Consider the following 16,430-nt stretch of genomic DNA (forward strand, 5'->3'; position numbering starts at 1 on the left):
GGGTAACGGCCAGCATCGCCTTTCGGTTGAGGGCGGTCACACACCGGAGGGGAGCCCGAGCCGAGCGAACTCCCCCCCCCCCGCCCTAATCCCTCTCTACTCCGCCCAGTGGCAGGCGCTGGCCCTGGCGCGCTCCTCACCAGCAGGGCCGGGGGTCCGGGGCGGGGGCTGCAGAGGCCGGAAGCTGAGGAGCGGGGCCAGGCTGCAGCCGGAGCCGGAGCCGAAGCCGTAGGTCTCCGGAGCCCGCGTCGCCCTCCTCCTTCTTCCCTCCGCCCCCGCTCTCAGCGGCCTCCAGGGGCTGCGCGGGCTGCGCGGGCCCCGGGCCCTCCATCGCCTCTCCCAGCCCTCCCGGAGCGGCGCCAGCCCGGCGCGGACCCTCGGCGGGCCCTGGCGCGGCCTTGCAGCTCTCCCCGGCGGTCCTCTGCTCCGGCGGCCTCCGCGGGACTGACTGATGCTCGAAGCGCCGCTGCGCTCCCGCAGGTAGCCAGGCAGCCCCTCAGGGAGCAGCGTTTTGCTCCCACCTTCCCCCCTTTCATTATTTTCCTGCTTTGTCTTCCAAATGTTAACCGACTTCCATAGAACCGCACGTTGTCAGAGACCCTGCAGGCTGGCACCTAGGACTGCGGGGATGCACACCGCTGCGATAACGATAACTGCACTACCACTGCTCACCCTGATGTAGGCTGTTTATTAAACCCTGTAAATCTTGCTTATTAGTCCCATTTTGCAGATGAAGAAACAAGCTGCACTTCTTACAAGTGAGGCATCGTTCCCAGGGCTGGATTGGGTACACTGGGTCTTCGAGTCAGGAAGATCTGAGTTCATATGTGACTTCAAACACTTACTACCAGTGTGACCCTGGGCAAGTCACTTAACCTTGGTCTTCCTTAATTTCCTCACCCGTAAAATGGGGATGATAATATCTCCTAACTTCCAGGGTTGTTGTGAGGATCAAATGGGATATTGGTAAAGGGTTTTGCTCAGTACCAGGCACATAGCAGGAGCTATATAAATGCTAGCCATTATCATCATCATCGTCATTAATAATGTGCTATTAAATGGTAGCCATTAGTATTATCGTGGTACATCCACAACCAGAAAGATAGCAAATCCTACCCCCTAAATTTGCAACCTGAGTGACCACCTCAATGTTTTTCATTCATTCTAGTAGCACCTTGGCTTGGCTCTTATAATCTGTGTTGACATAACCCCTATGGGCCTTAAAAGGAGGATAAAAATAAATGCCTGTAATACCTACCTCTTTGGGTGGTTTTGGATCTCAGAAATAATGTATGTGAAGTGGTTTGCAAACGAAGTATTGTATGAATGTCTGTTGTTGTTGCTGTTACTATTCTTAAGCTCCAGGCACAGACTGGCACTCCCAAATTTTACCTTTGCTCTCAGGTGATGTCATTGAATGGGGAAGCTGGTCTGGGATTTGAGAAATCAGCTAAGTTCATCTTTTAATAATTGGGAAAAACTGAAGCTCAGAGAGATTTTTATCTGCCCAAGGTTTTCTGGTGGTTTTTCTACTAGTGCTTATGCAGTTTCAACTTCTACTAGGGACCATAAAGACCATTTAGTTTCATCCCTACCACCCGATCCCTTTCCATAGCAGCTAAACTAAGGCCCAGAGAAGGGGCAAAGATAGACAGTGTATAATTAATTTTATTCTAAAGATAATTCTTCACTAAAGCACTTCACTGATGCTGTATCTTGGTGTGGAAGTAACCCCTGCTTCTTAATAGCTGTGCTACAAAATGTAACCTCTGGCAGGTCCCTACCAAGCTGGAAAGGCTTCCACTAGGGTCCAGTGATGGATAAGTTCAGAGAAACTCATTACAGATATAACAAGGCAAAACAAAAAAACCCTTGTAACTTCTGGATGTTGGCACTTTTCAGTTAATCTGTGGTTCTATTTGGTGTGGACTCTGGAAGAAAAAATTTCACGTTCAGTTCGCCTCAGCCTTTAATGTTATGTACCAGGCAAAGAGTTGAGGGAATAAAACATTTTACATATAACTATCTTTTTTCAAGGCCTACTTGAATGTATGGTATGAATATGACCCTAGGTTCCCAAAGACAGTGGCATCAAAGCATAGTCACCAGCAAACACTATTAAAGTAGAAAGTTGAGTATCGATCCAACAGACAGATGGCAATATGTCTGTTATCTGGAAGGACCAGCTGAGATAGGTTAAGAGAGGGACCCTACCAGAATTCCGGCCACTAGGCAATTAATTTTCTGGCCGTAGCAGGGAAGAGACAGGACTAAGCAGTTACATTGTATCTACTATGTGCCAGGTTCTGGGCTGAATGCTTTTTACAAATAATATCTCATTGGTTTCTCACAACAACCCTGAGAAGTAGATGCTATTTTTATCTCCATTTTGCAGTTGAAAAATTGAAGTTAATAATAATAGTTAATATTTATATGGCACTTACTATGTGCCAAGCACTTTACAATCTCATTTGATCCTCACAATAAACCTGGGAGGAAGGTATTATTATGCCTATTTTACAGTTGAAAAAACTGAGGCAGACTGGTTAAGTGACTTGCCCAGGGCCACCCAGCTAGTAAGTGTCTAAGGATGGATTTGAATTCATGTCTTCCTGACTCCAGATCCAATGCTCTAATCCACTTCACCACCAACTGCCTCTTAACACTTGGCTAAGGTATGGATACACTGTTGTATGTATTCATAAAGAGAATTCTTAAACCAATGAAATAACAGGTCTTTTGAAAAAATTTAAATGACAAAACAAAACACTGTAACTAAAATTATACAATCCTACTTCACTGAATCCAATTTTAACAAATTACTAGTAAACTACAGTTTCCAAATATGATCAAACATTCTTGAATTATGATTGCCTAAAGAGTGGCAAGCCTAGACATAATAGGCCACTGCCTACATGGTATGATTTCAGGACTTGGGAGAACTTCCCTGTCTTCTAAAATGCTTATGCCTCCAATCTCTTAGTGCTTAAAAATCTACCATTAGAGATTCAGTCCTTAGTATCTATCACAGATAAGGACCAGGAAGGCAATACTTTAAGCATCATATGGTATTTATACCCTAACAAGAATGAGTTTATCTTACCTTTTTTTGAAAACTGGTTTTAACAAGGTAGAATAGAAATGCCTGAAAATACTGGGTACTCAAAAAGAGTGTGGAAGAAAGGAGTGATAAAGAAAAGGGAGTCAGATAAATGTTGCTGTTTTGTGTATTTTTTCTCTATTTCTCAAAGCTGAAAATAATCGAATTAGTTACTGAACCAAGTTAATTTTTAAGTTCATCTGAATTACTCATATTTTCTAATATATTGCCAAAGGCTTTATTTTGATAACTTAAATTTTAAACATGCTGGGTGTCCATTATTATTTTCTCTTCATGTATTTATCTACTTAGTATGAGGTCATGTTTGCATGTAACATGTTTTTTTTTTTTCCAAAGGAAACTCATAAAAGAATTCAGTGGTCAAGTCTCAAAAATCAAAGTAAATTGGAGATATGTCATTCAGTCAATGACTAAGGCTTAGGGAAGGGAATAAACCTTAATATAGCACCTCCTATGTGCTTACTATCTCACTTGATCCTCACAATAAATCCTAAGAGGTAGGTGCTATTATTATCCCCACTTTACAGTTGAGGAAACTGAGACAAACAGAGGTAAATTGATTTACCTAGGGTCATACAACGAGTAAGTGACTGAGGACATATTTGACCTCAGGTCTTCCTGACTTTGAAGTACAGCACCCTATCCACTTACAGTCTTAAGTGCTAGGAATCAATAGAAAGTCAAAAACAATAGTCTCTCTGTTCTCAGAGCTCACAGTCTAATGGGGAGGTAACCTGCAAATAACTATGTATGTGTATGGAATATATAAATCATCTGTTAAATTTAGAGCAGTATAGATTTTTGATTTGGGTAAGATACAGTCCTGACCCCCTCATGTTCTTCTCCCCCAAATTCAGATAGTTCAGAATTAACAGATAGTTGCTCAGTCATGTAGCTTTAACTGTCTATGGCTCTTCCACACCTGCCACAGTGAAAGTGGAGTATTGGCTGTTAATCTAGTACAGGGACCTCCCAGTTATTTCTGTCTCAAGAACTAACCATTCAAGAACTAGTGTTCTCTTCTTCCAACTTGAGCCCTAGAACCAACTAACCTTCTCTTCAGCGCACTTCAGAATTAGGTTCCCCATGCCCATCTGGTTTCCCAGCCGACTCCTATGACCTAATTTAAGGGTTGTATGAAAGGCATGCAGTGGAGTAAATTACTGTTTAGAGTAAGTGGTTCATGAATGTACCACTGTTTGGAGACCAGCACTACCATTCCCCTTAATGTGACTGAGAGTTGATTGTAACTAAAATTTGTAGCCCCAAGCAAAAAAAGATCACTTGCCCAGTACTTCTTCACAAAAGGTCGAGGGCGTACTTTCTTAGCTGTTTTTCTTCCAGGTCAGTCTGCCCACTAATTAGTAGTACTATAGATAGAGCTACAGGTTGTGGCAAAAAGTTGGTTTTCTTTGGTCACCTGTCTATTTCCAGGGACCAAAAAAGTTTGTTGCTTTTTATCTGACCAGATAACAGTAATCCTTATTGTGACTATAGAGTTCTGGACAAGTCACTTGACCTCTCTTAGCCTCAGTTTTCTTGTCTGCAAAGAGAGAGCATTGGACAAGACTACCTCTAAGTTCCCTTTCGAGTTCTAAAGCTATGATTCTATGGTTTGTTTGAGCCACTTTTTTTCCCCTTTGGACACAGTTGAAAACATACACTAATGTAAATTTTACAAAGGTGTGTGGAACACATAGAGATTCTACTTAATAGTATTTTATTTTTTCAATTATATGTAAAAATAATTTTCAACATTTTGAGTTTCAAATTTTTTTCCCTTTCCTTCCCTTCCCTCCTTCCTTTCCCCCTTACCAAGATGGCAAGCAATGTGATATAGGCTATACATGTACAATCAACATATAGAGTTTCTAACAATGCACAAAAAATTTTATTTCGAATCAAAAGATTCGTAAGAAATTAATAGTTGAAGTAATGCCTACCATAATTTTTTGATCAAATGAACAAATTTGATCAAATGATTCCACAATTATACCACATATGTTGACTAGTGACTCAAGATACAAGATTAGTCAGTAAAGAGAATCTCAATGTATATGAATTGAATCAAATAGCTCTCATAAAGAATGAAAGTTTTAAATGATAATTTTAATAATCTAGAATTTGAAACAGTGGCTATAGCAGGTCAAGGACACATTAAAAATTTTATTTAAACCTTGGGCTTGCATTAATTTTACACTTGCATACATTTTATTTAACTGCTTGTATTTTTTAGATTTACATATACTATAAAAATCAACAACAATAATTAGTGCTAAATTTGATTTGTTAAATACTGAAGATCCAGCAACACTATATTTTATGAATTACTTATGGCTTCAGTCTTATCTATGTCCCGTTTTTGCATGTGTTTTTCACTAACCACCTTTGCCTGCAAAGTGCCCTATTCAGTACCAGAAAATATATATATATTTTTGGCTACTCTTTAAACATCACAGAAATCACTGATTGAATCACCATGTAAGGAAATTTTGGATTTTTCAAGTTTATATGTTGTATATATTTAAGATTTCCTTCTAGTGATTTTAATTTGATCTCCATAGCCACTTTTAAATTTGAAATTCCATTTTTTTTTTTTTTGCAGTTGCTAATGTTTCAGAAAATAGAAGTTCAATTCCTTCCCCTCCCCCACCCCCACCCCAGTAGTGCTCTCTATGGCCTCTATAGCTTAAAAAAGACTTTCTCCATCAGGCACCTCCTGCCAGCTCTCTATGAGAGGTAAAGGAATAACTAAAATACAGACAATTGTGATCTACTCAACCAAACTTCTGCAATTCCATCAAAACCAGATATTCTCCCTTTGTTCACCTTCCAAAAGGACTCAATTTAAAAGATTCTGCCCAAATTCAGCATTCAGACTCTTAATCAACTATATCAGAAATAAGTTAGTTCTTGACAATTTAGGAACATTAAGCTGTGACTAAATTTCTATAACATTTCAGAGCAAAATTTTAAGATATAATCAAACGAATATAGGTGATTTAAGAGGATAAAAGATTTTAAACCCCACCCCATCCTGTTTTCTTCCTTTCTTGGTTCAGTGTTTTCTAGCTGGAGAAAAAACTTATGATTCCTATTCAAATTCTGCAATAAATTTGTGACCTTGGTGTAACTGCCTTACTTCTCTGGATCTTAATTTCCTCATCTGTAAAATCCATAGTTTGAACTAGTTCTGCCATTCAATGATTTTATTATTCTGAGTTTAACTTCCCTCTGAATAAAAATAAATTGACCAGATTTCATAGACCATTCTGTTTTGTAAAGGTTATGCTTTCTTTCTGCTTTGTGGCCCTGAGAATAGAAGATGTAGGAAATAACCTTAGGTTGCCTTGAAAGAAACAAAGATGGCTAGTTCAGGTTCAGTTTCACATCTGTGCAGCTGCTTGATTTTGTAAATATTCATAAATGAAAGCTACATAAATGCAAAATTTCCTTGTTGCACATTTAACCAAAATTACCACGGATTATTTACTGTGTGTCACCTCTGTTTATTTGTAGTAAAGATACTACTGATGTGACAATTTGAGTTTCAGAATGCTTTTACTGAAGTATGTTGACAATATTTCCTTTTTATAAGAGACATTTTTAATTCTATACAAAATCTGTATTATTTGTTTTTAATGATATGCTTGAATTTTTTCCTCTGCAGGTTTAGGTACTGACCAGGTTGATACTTTACCATGGCACTCTACTTTGATCACCGGATAGAGGCCCCTGACTCAGTTGGGTCTCCTTCCCATATAACATGGCATCCTATTCATCCCTTGTTGGCAGTTGCTTCTGTCAGCACGACTTCTGGAGGAAGTGTAGATGTATATCTAGAACAGGTGACTTAAGTTTCCATTTTTACCTAAGCATCTTTTTCATTTAATGGCTATTCATTCAACAAATATTTATCGAGCTCCTATGACATACCCAATGCAGCTTTATACTGTGGGTAGTACAAAGAAGTTAAGACATTGATTTTGTTATTAAGAAATTTAAAACATATCAGGGAAAAGAAAGCTAAAGTATTTAAATCTATTAGAGATAAATTAAATGCTAAACCGTGTCTATAATATAATATGGTAATTCTTCAGTTATCCACCAAGATTTGGGGATGTTTCAACACTTTCTGATGGCAAACTTTCAAATACACATACACATACACATATATATGTATAGTGTGTCTATGTGTCTATGTATATATAGTGTGTCTGTGTTCATGTGTATGTGTGTGTGTGTGTGTATGTATAACAGTGTTCCTGTCTTGCTAAACATAAGATACTAACTACAAATTGGGCTTTTATGATGAGCCAGGGGAATCAGTTAATGGATTGTCCTATCAGTTAGTTAGAATGCCATTGGGCTGAATTTTTACTAATTGCAGGATATATTCTAAGACTTGCATTCTTGAACAAATCCCTGATATTAATATGAAGTTTTACTTTTTTCATCTTTCTCGTAAAACCGGAGGGCAGGATGTGTAACAACATGACTTACCGGTCTATAAAACTGCGACTAACTTTTTGTACAATTAATCAGTGTTCCTTGAAGTTTTTTCTTCCCACAATAAAATTATTCTTTCTTGTCTTTATTAGTGTTCTTTGACTCTTTCAGTAGAGGAATGACAGGGTCACACCAGAGCCTTGGAAAGATTCTTTTGGCTGCCGTGTGGTAGAGGGGGAAAGGCTGGAATTAGAGATGAATTGGTAGGCTATTATGATAATGTCTTTGAAGGTGAAGTAAGGTGGTAGGCACGTGAATGGACATGAAAGAATAAATGTGAGAAATTTGAGAGAGGTGGAATTGATTGGACTTCTCACTGACTCAAAATGGTATTGCTGGGGATGGAGTCTGAACCCCTGAAAGGAAAAGGCCATGTGTTTGGGATCTGGACCCCCAAAAAGGAAAAATCCCTGGACTTTCCCCAAATCCCTGGTGATTGCCCAAGATTGTAATCCACTTAAGGGGCCTTTCATTGTGGCTAGGCCCAAGCTCTGTTCCTACCTCCCCATTGCCCCTGGCCACTTCCCACCCTTAATCCTATCTAGACTCCATTATCCCTTGGCCATGTGGTCCAGGTCCCTGACTTTCTGTTCACCCCAGTTTACTGGCCACTCCCATCCAGATCCTCCTTAGACCCCTCCTCCAGTCACCCCAAATCCAGTCCTGGATTCCTCCCACAGTCTTTCTGTATGTAAGGTATATCTTGTCTCTATTAAGGTGCTCAGATTCCTTAAGAAACTAGCCAGTGTTCAGATTCCTTAAGAATCTGGCCAGTATGGAGGATCTCTAATAAAACTTGTCTTTGGCTGAAAAAGGAAGGCTTGGGTTGAATTCATTCAGGCAGGACCTTTATGTCGTGATTTTGGGGTCCCAGCACCCCATAACCTCTAAACCTCAACAGTATGCTGGAGAAGAAAGTGTTTACTTAGATATTTTATATTTACTTATCTGTATACATAAGACATTGCATCCTTCCATGGGAGGCTCCTTGAGAACAGGGACAGTTTTGATTTTATCTTTGCGTTTCAAGTGCCCAGCAAATAAGGCCTGATACATAGTTGATACTTAGCAAATACTTGTTTAATTGAGTTTCAGTTCAAGTTTTAAGAGTGAGTTTTAAGATTATAAACCTGAGGGACAGGGAAGACAGTAGTTCAATAAAAACATGGGAGTTTGGAGAAGGGAGAAGTTGAGGTGGGAAGATAATGAGTTCTACTTTAGACAAGTAGAGTTTAAGATGCTTATGAGGCATCCAAGAGATGTCTGACAGGCACTTGGTGATGTGAGTGTAAAGCTCTAGAGACATATTAGGTAGGGCTGGTTATATGGATTTGGGAGTCACTTGCATAGAATGATAATTGAACCTTTGAGAACAAAGCTGATCATTAAGAAAGATGCCTTGAAGAGAAAAGGGCCTAGGACAGATCTCTAAGGGACACTACTTGTACCTGAGAATAGAGAAGTTAATGATGACCTGAGGCTATGGCAGAGCAATATTAAAGGTTTTTTAAGAATGAAGTAGACCTGATTATCTTTGTCGGCTGTAGGAAAGTAGTGGCTGTGGTAAAAGAAATAGAGGAGATGATTGATAAGTTATTGGAGGAAAATGGTTAGTGATGAGATTGAGGGCATAAGTAGAAGGGTTTTCCCTGACAAGGAGAAAGGCTACCTCTTTCTCAGAGACCACAGTAAAAGGGGGAGGAAATGAAAATGGGTGAAGATGTAGAGAGGTTTTGAGTTGTGAAAATGAAGGAGCTCTTGCTGGATAACCTCCTGAGATGAATGGAGGCCTTGGAAGTTGGAGGAAGATAAGCTTTAGAACATCCACTGAGAGGAGTGGGGAAGAAAATAAGCCAACGGTCAGTTAAAGGCCTTTTGTGCAATAGTAAGAACCCTTTTCAAACAGTTTAACATGAATCTGTAGTGGGACCAGTGAGCAGAAGGAGTCTACATGCTGAGGATGATCCAGACTTGAGCAGGAGATGTATATGGAGTCTGGGATGTAGGGCAAGGTGTGGGAGAATTATAACCCCAGAATAAGCTGATTGCCTGAAATCTCATCACCATGCAGATTGACATGCAAATTGATTGGCTTTTCATATTTAGCAATTTGAGTAGCTTTTCCCCTCCCCTCCCAGATCCAGATCCTTTTTTAGAGAGGGCTCAGAATTTTCCAGGTGACTCCTGTACTTTCCATGCATAGCTCTGCTTGGTTTCCCTACCTCCCACCCCACCCTTTTTAGTTTCCTTTTGTGTATTGTCTTCCCCTTTGGATTGTAGGCTCCTGGAGAGATGAAGACAATTTTTCTTTTCTTATTTATATCCCCAGCACTTAGCACAATTTCTGGTACTAGTTGTTAGTTAGCAAATGTTTATTGAATTAGAATACCATAGGTTCCATACCCTGACGTTTCGAAAATGAGGCTGGAGCAGAATAGTGTGATATCTCTAATTTGGGAGGGACCTCAAAGGCCATCTAGTTTAAATTCTCCCTATAGATACAGATCCCTACTTAGCCATCCAGCTTTGAAGACCTCCTGGGAGGAGGACCCTAACAGCTGGAGAGGGAACCAGCCTGTTCTGCTTTTGGGCAGCTCCAAGTTAGCAGTTGGTTCTTTAAACTGAATTTAAATTTGTCTTTCTGCAACTTTCCCCCATTGCTTATAGTCCTGCTCTTTAGGACTAAGCCAAACCACCCTTCTGATGTGGGTACAAAGGGTGCCCTAAGTTGGCCTCTCCCTATATTTGAGGTACATCCCTAAACTGGGGAAGAGGCCTGGACCCGATTTGTTACGCAATTGGCACTCATTGCTTAATAAATCGATATGCCTCAAAGTTCAAGCCTTTGTTTCCTCAGTCATGCCATCTTTCACTCACTACAATACCATGGTCTGAGAAAGTGGAGCAGCTAGAGGAGTGTCCAGAGGAAGACAACCAAGCCAGGGAAGGACTTTGACTCCATGTCATTTGGGGATTGGTTGAAGAAGCTGGGAACCTTTAGCCTGGAGAAGAGAAGATGAGGGGAGGGCCATGAGAGCTGGGTTCAAGGGTCCAAAAGGCTTTCATATGGAGGATTTGCTTTGTTTGGTCCCAAAGGGCAGAACCAGCAGCATTGGGTGGAAGTTATGAAAGGACCTATTGAGTCTTGATGTCAGGAACAACTTTCTAATGATAAGAGGTGTCCTGGCGTGGAATGGGCTGCACTGAGAGACATCAGGCACCCCCTTCTTGGCGATCTTAAGGCAGAGGCTGGATGATCCTGTGTTGGCCATGTTAGAGTGGGGATTTCTTCCAGAGATAAGTTGGAATAGATGTCCCAGAGGTCTCTTCCAATGCTCAAAATCCTAAGGCACCCTTTGTACCCCCATCACTTCCGTATGACAGCACGGCAGAATGTTGGGGCAGCACTTAACATTTTCTCTTTTCTAGGTGAAGCATCTTCAGTTCCTTCAATTGTCATCCGTTTGGCATCTTTTCAAGGCTGTTGATCATCCAGATGGCATTCCTCTGATTGTTCTTCAGCTGATCAATGTCTGTTCTAAAATGTGCTGCCCAGAATTCAATGTTTAATGATCCAGATGTGATCTGACCTAGACAGAGTATTGTGGAACTATATCCCTTCTGACCCAGAATACCAAGTCTCTCTTAATGTAGCCTAAGATCACATAGATTTTTTTTTAGGTGCTATGAGCTTGCAGTGCACCAAATCTCCCAGATCTTTTTCAGATAAACTGTTCTTTAGCCCTGCCTCTTCTCTTGTAGTTGTGAAGCTCATCTTTTAAACCCAGGTATAAGACTTTACAATGAATCCATGTTCAATTTCATCTTGAAAATATTTGACCTGATGTAGCCTGTCAAGATATTTTTGTATCCTAACATGTTACCTAATATGTTATCTATCCCTCCTAGCTTTGTGTCATTTTCTTGAATTGTTTTACCTTTTTTCTATCATACCTGGATAAGTATGTTACCTACACCTTTATAAACCAAATCATTGATAAAAATGTTAAGTGCATCGGGCCAAGCACAGATCTTTGGAGCACTCTAGGGACAGAGAAACTATTAATAACTGTTGTTTGGCCACATAACTGATGGGGTTGGGATCTGGACCCCAGAAAGAAAAAACCCTGGACTTTCCCACGTGGCCAGATCTCTGGAGTTCACCTGAGGCTATAGTCCCATCAACTGGCCTTTCATTGTGGCTATGCCTAATCTCAATTCTCTGTTACCCTTAACCTAGCCTAGCTCTCCATTGTTTTACCTCCCTATAGCCCCAGGCCACTTCCCACCCTTAATCCTAGCTTGGCTTCATTCTTCCTTGGCCTTCTGGTCCAGGTCCCTTCTATTACCTCACGGTCCCAGCAAACTACTTGGCCACTCCTAGATCTCTCCCACAGATTTTCTGTTTGTAAGGTCCATCTTGTGTCCATTAAGGTGCTCAGATTCTTATAATCTAGCCAATAGCTCACAGGTGTTCAGATACTTTAAGAGTCTGGCTAATATGGCGGATCTTTAATAAGCCTTGTCTTTGGCTGAAGGAAGGCTTGGTTCAAATTCTTTCGTGCAGGACCCATGTGTTGTGTCCTTGGGGTCCCAGCACCCCTAAACTTCTAGACCTCATCATAAACATTTCCAAATCCATCTCAGTAGTCTATTGTTTTTCATATATCTGATCAATTTTTCCACAATATTGTCATGAGAAACTTTTTAGATAGTTTGCTAAAATCTAGCTAAACTATAATTTCTATAGTTTAAACTATAGTTTAAAATACATAAACTACGGTTATAACATTCCCTTGATCTACCAACCTAGTTATTTTTTCTGTAAGGGAAATGAGATTCCTCTGCCATTGTCTGCTTTTGATGAAACTGTCTAGGCCTTTCTGTTCACTGCTTCCTTTTCTAGATGTTCACTAACAATTGCTTTAATGATATGAGCTAGAATTCTGCCAAGAAAGTCAAGCTAGCTGGCCTATAATTTACTATTATCATTCTCTTGAAAAAAAAAATTGAGATGTTTGCCCTTTTCCATGCCTGTGGTCCCTTTGCCATTCTCTGTCATGTCTCAAACATCCCTTATAGTTTTCTTAGTAATAAAACATCTCCTGGTTCTTTCACTACTCAGGGATGTGTTTCATCTAGGCCTTGAACTCATTGAAGGCAACTAGATGCTCTCTTACTATCTGTCTACTTATTTTTCATTTCAACCCCATTAGCCACCTTTGTTCTGTCCTTTACCATCCAGTAATATTCTTAGCAGAGAAGATAACATGAAGCAGAAACTGATAGTCCTTTATTATCAGTCCATCTATCCTGAGTAACAGTCCTGTCTCTTCCTTGATCCTTTTCTTTTTTCCAATAAGGACTTAAAATAAAACAACTCTAAACAACTTTTTAATTGTCTTTTGTTGTTGTCGTTCAGTCATGTCCACCTCTTTGTGAACCCATTGGGGTTTTCTTGGCAGAGATTCTGTAGTTGTTTACCATTTTCTTCTCCAGCTCATTTTACAGATGAGGAAACTGAGGCAAAGAGGGTTATGTGACTTGCCCAGGTTCACACAGCTACTTAGTGTCTGAGGCTGAATTTGAACTCAAGTCTTCTTGACTCCAGACCCAGTGCTCTATCCACTGCGCCAATTAACTTCCCCTTTTATTGTCTTTAGCATTATTGTTCCTGACATTATTCATGTGTTTTTTTATTGATTTATTTTGATTTATCAACAATCTCTTTCATATGCTTTTGAGTTTAAAATTTTTCTCTCCCTTCCTCCCCACTACCCTCCCCAAGACGGCACACAATCTGATATAGGCTATACATATACATTCCTATTAAACATATTTTCACATATGTGATGTTGTAAGTAAGAATTAGAACCAGTAGGAGGAACCACCAGAAAGAGGAAACAAAACTCAACAGAAGAAGAAAAAATAGCAAATAGTATGCTTTCATCTACATTCAAACTCCATAGTTCTTTCTTTGGATGTGGATAGCATTTTCCATCACAAGGCCTTTGGAGATGTCTTAGATCCTTGTATTGCTGGGAAGGATTAAGTTTATCAATATTAGTCATCGCACAATGTGGCTATTGCTGTGTACAATGTTCTCTTGGTTCTGCTCACTTCACTCAGCATCAGACCATACAAGTCTTTCCAGGTTTTTCTGAAGTCAGCCTGTTCATCATTTCTTATAGCACAATAGTATTCCATTACATTCATATACCATAACTTTTTTCAGCCATTCCCCAATTGATGGGCATCCTCTCAATTTCCAATTCTTTGCCACCACAAAAAGAGCTGCTATAAATATTTTTGTACATGTGGGTCCTTTTCCCATTTGTGTGATCTCTTTGGGATATTGCCCTAGAAGTGCTATTGCTGGGTCAAAGGGTATGCACATTTTTATAGCTCTTTGGGCATAGTTCTAAATTGCTCTCCAAAATGGTTGATCATTTCACAACTCCACCAACAATGCATTAGTGTTCCAATTTTCCCACATCTTCTCCAACATTTATCATTTTCTTGTTTTGTCATTATTCGTGTTTTTGTGTTTAAACTTCTCTTACTAGTCCTTGAGTCCACCCTTAAGTGTCTTTTAAATATCCATTTGTCTGTGACCCCTTTGTGCATCCATATGAATTTCTTTATGTGATTCTTCCCTTTATCATAAAAACTGAGGAGTTGGGGTGAGGGGTGGAGATGATGGAGAGTTTGGACTAGATGTATTGATCTCTAGGGACTGGGTCTTCAAATTTTAATTTTGAGGGCCTACCATCCCTCTTGGGTTTTTTTGTTTGTTTGTTTGTTTGTTTGTTTGTTTTATTTTGTTTTGGATAGGCCATGGGGTTAAGTGATTTGCCCAGGGCCACACAGCTAGTAAGTGTTATGTGTCTGAGGCCAGATTTGAACTCAGGTTCTCCTGAATCCAGGGCCGGTGCTCTATCCACTGTACCACCTAACTGCCCCCTCCCATCCCTCTTGGGCTGGCTTCCTCTGTATCTGTAGTCTCCTACACATCATTTCCCTGAATTCTTTGAAAACTGCTCTCCTCAAATCTAGAGTGCATGTCAGACTCTGCCCAGATTTCCCTTGCTTCTCTATCACAAATTCTAATAAAGAATGGTCATGAAGATTCCTTTAACTTCTTCCGTAACCAGTTTTTTCTTGGTGGAAATGAAGTCCAGAATAGCAGTTCCTCTTTTTGGTTCTTCTGCCTTTTTGCAGTATGAAATTATTGTTAGGTGTTGGTGGGCTTGGATAATAAAGAATTCCATCCCTGGAGTCAGGAGGACCTGAGTTCATATTAGGCCTCAGACAAATAATGCTCACTAGCTGTGTGACCTGGGTGGGGCAAGTCACTTAACCCCATTGCCTAGCCAAAAAAAAATAAAAACAAAAACAAAAACAAACAAAGAATTAACAAAGAAAGAAGGCAATAAAACATTTTCTCCATAAATCTGGAGCACACTTCCCCACAAATACATACTTCAATGGAACTAGTGGATACTTATGGTGCATGTGTGTAAAAGAATAGATTTTAGTATGATTTTAGTTGCCTGGGGCACCAAGAGGTTAAATGACCTGCCTCAGGTCACATAGCCAATATGTATCAGAATAAGAACTTGAACCTAAGTCTTACCAGCTCTGAGCCTAGCTTTCTGTCTATTGCACCATGCTACCTGTAACGAATTTTACCAACGTTTACTATATTTGCTAAATCACTGTGCTATTTGTCTAGCTGTTGTTTTTTTTTTTAAATTTTTCTCAGTTTTTAAATATTCAAGCCTTTAATCCTGTGGCACTTAATGCCTACTGTTTATTTGGGCACTTAATCATATATTTTAAAAAACACTTGTGTTATTAAAGATTTGAGTTCAGCTTATGGTCATATGGCACCTGAACCTTTTCTGACCAAGGCAGTCATTCCAAACATGGCATTTGTGAAGTTTTTTTTTTTTTTTCCTAAATGAACTAAGATCCTTTAGATTCTGATTCTTTTCAGTAATGTTTTGGCCATGTAGCATCTCCTTTCTATGATCTATAACAGTTATAGCTGTACTATTTATGTTAGCATTTAATCATACATATCATTTTGCTGTTATTTAATTACTTCACATGTCTTATGTCGCTAGTGACCTTAATAACCCTTTAGGGAAGGGACTGTGGTTTTTTTTTTTTCCTATCTCCCATAGTACCTAGCATAGAGCTGGACATATAGGTCCTCAAAATCTTTTTGAACTGAAATGTTACAAGTTAAATTTGAATTGATATATTGAAGTTAATGAGCATTTTCATTTAACATTAATGTAATAAAACATCATTAGGCACTTTAGGCACATATAATCTTAGATTGACACTGATTCATTGATTCCAAGTATTTTTGTAGTATAGCAGGTGATCATTTCTTCAGCATGTGCTGTTATTATCTCTTTTTTTCCTGTGTAGGGTGAGCATGTGCCTGAAACACACGTTGAGAGATCATTCCGAGCTATGTCCTTGAGCTGGCACCCAACTCGAATGATCCTGGCTATTGGCTGGGAAGCTGGAGAAGTCATAGTATTTAACAAGCAAGATAAGGAACAGCACACAGTCCCCACCACCCATGCTGCTGATATTACAGTTCTGAACTGGAGCACAAATGGAAATTGCCTTGTGTCTGGGGATAGGGTGAGTAAGCCAAATTTTCACATCGCATAACTTTAAAACTCCCAAAGATGCTAAGCCCTAGAAAAGAAGGTGTAGCATAATGTAATCTGTCAGAACTGGTGAAAAACAGAGGGCTAAGATGTGATCTCTGTGTTTT

General features: G+C 39.7%; 1 protein-coding gene across 2 annotated transcripts in view; it reads left to right on the forward strand.

Annotated features, from left to right (window-relative positions):
• Positions 1–401: 401 nt before the first annotated feature.
• IFT140 (intraflagellar transport 140) overlaps positions 402–16,430 on the forward strand; it is a 176,913-nt gene continuing 160,884 nt past the window's right edge. For both annotated transcript variants that reach the window (XM_027862737.1, XM_027862738.1), the window contains exons 1-3: positions 402–480; positions 6,792–6,969; positions 16,073–16,294. In XM_027862737.1, coding sequence (XP_027718538.1) covers positions 6,823–6,969; positions 16,073–16,294 — 369 coding nt within the window. In that variant the 5' untranslated portion in view covers positions 402–480; positions 6,792–6,822. The remainder of the gene's footprint in view (positions 481–6,791; positions 6,970–16,072; positions 16,295–16,430) is intronic.

Source organism: Vombatus ursinus, unplaced genomic scaffold (assembly GCF_900497805.2).
Source record: "Vombatus ursinus unplaced genomic scaffold, bare-nosed wombat genome assembly UNPS02014770.1, whole genome shotgun sequence".
NCBI lineage: Eukaryota > Metazoa > Chordata > Mammalia > Diprotodontia > Vombatidae > Vombatus > Vombatus ursinus.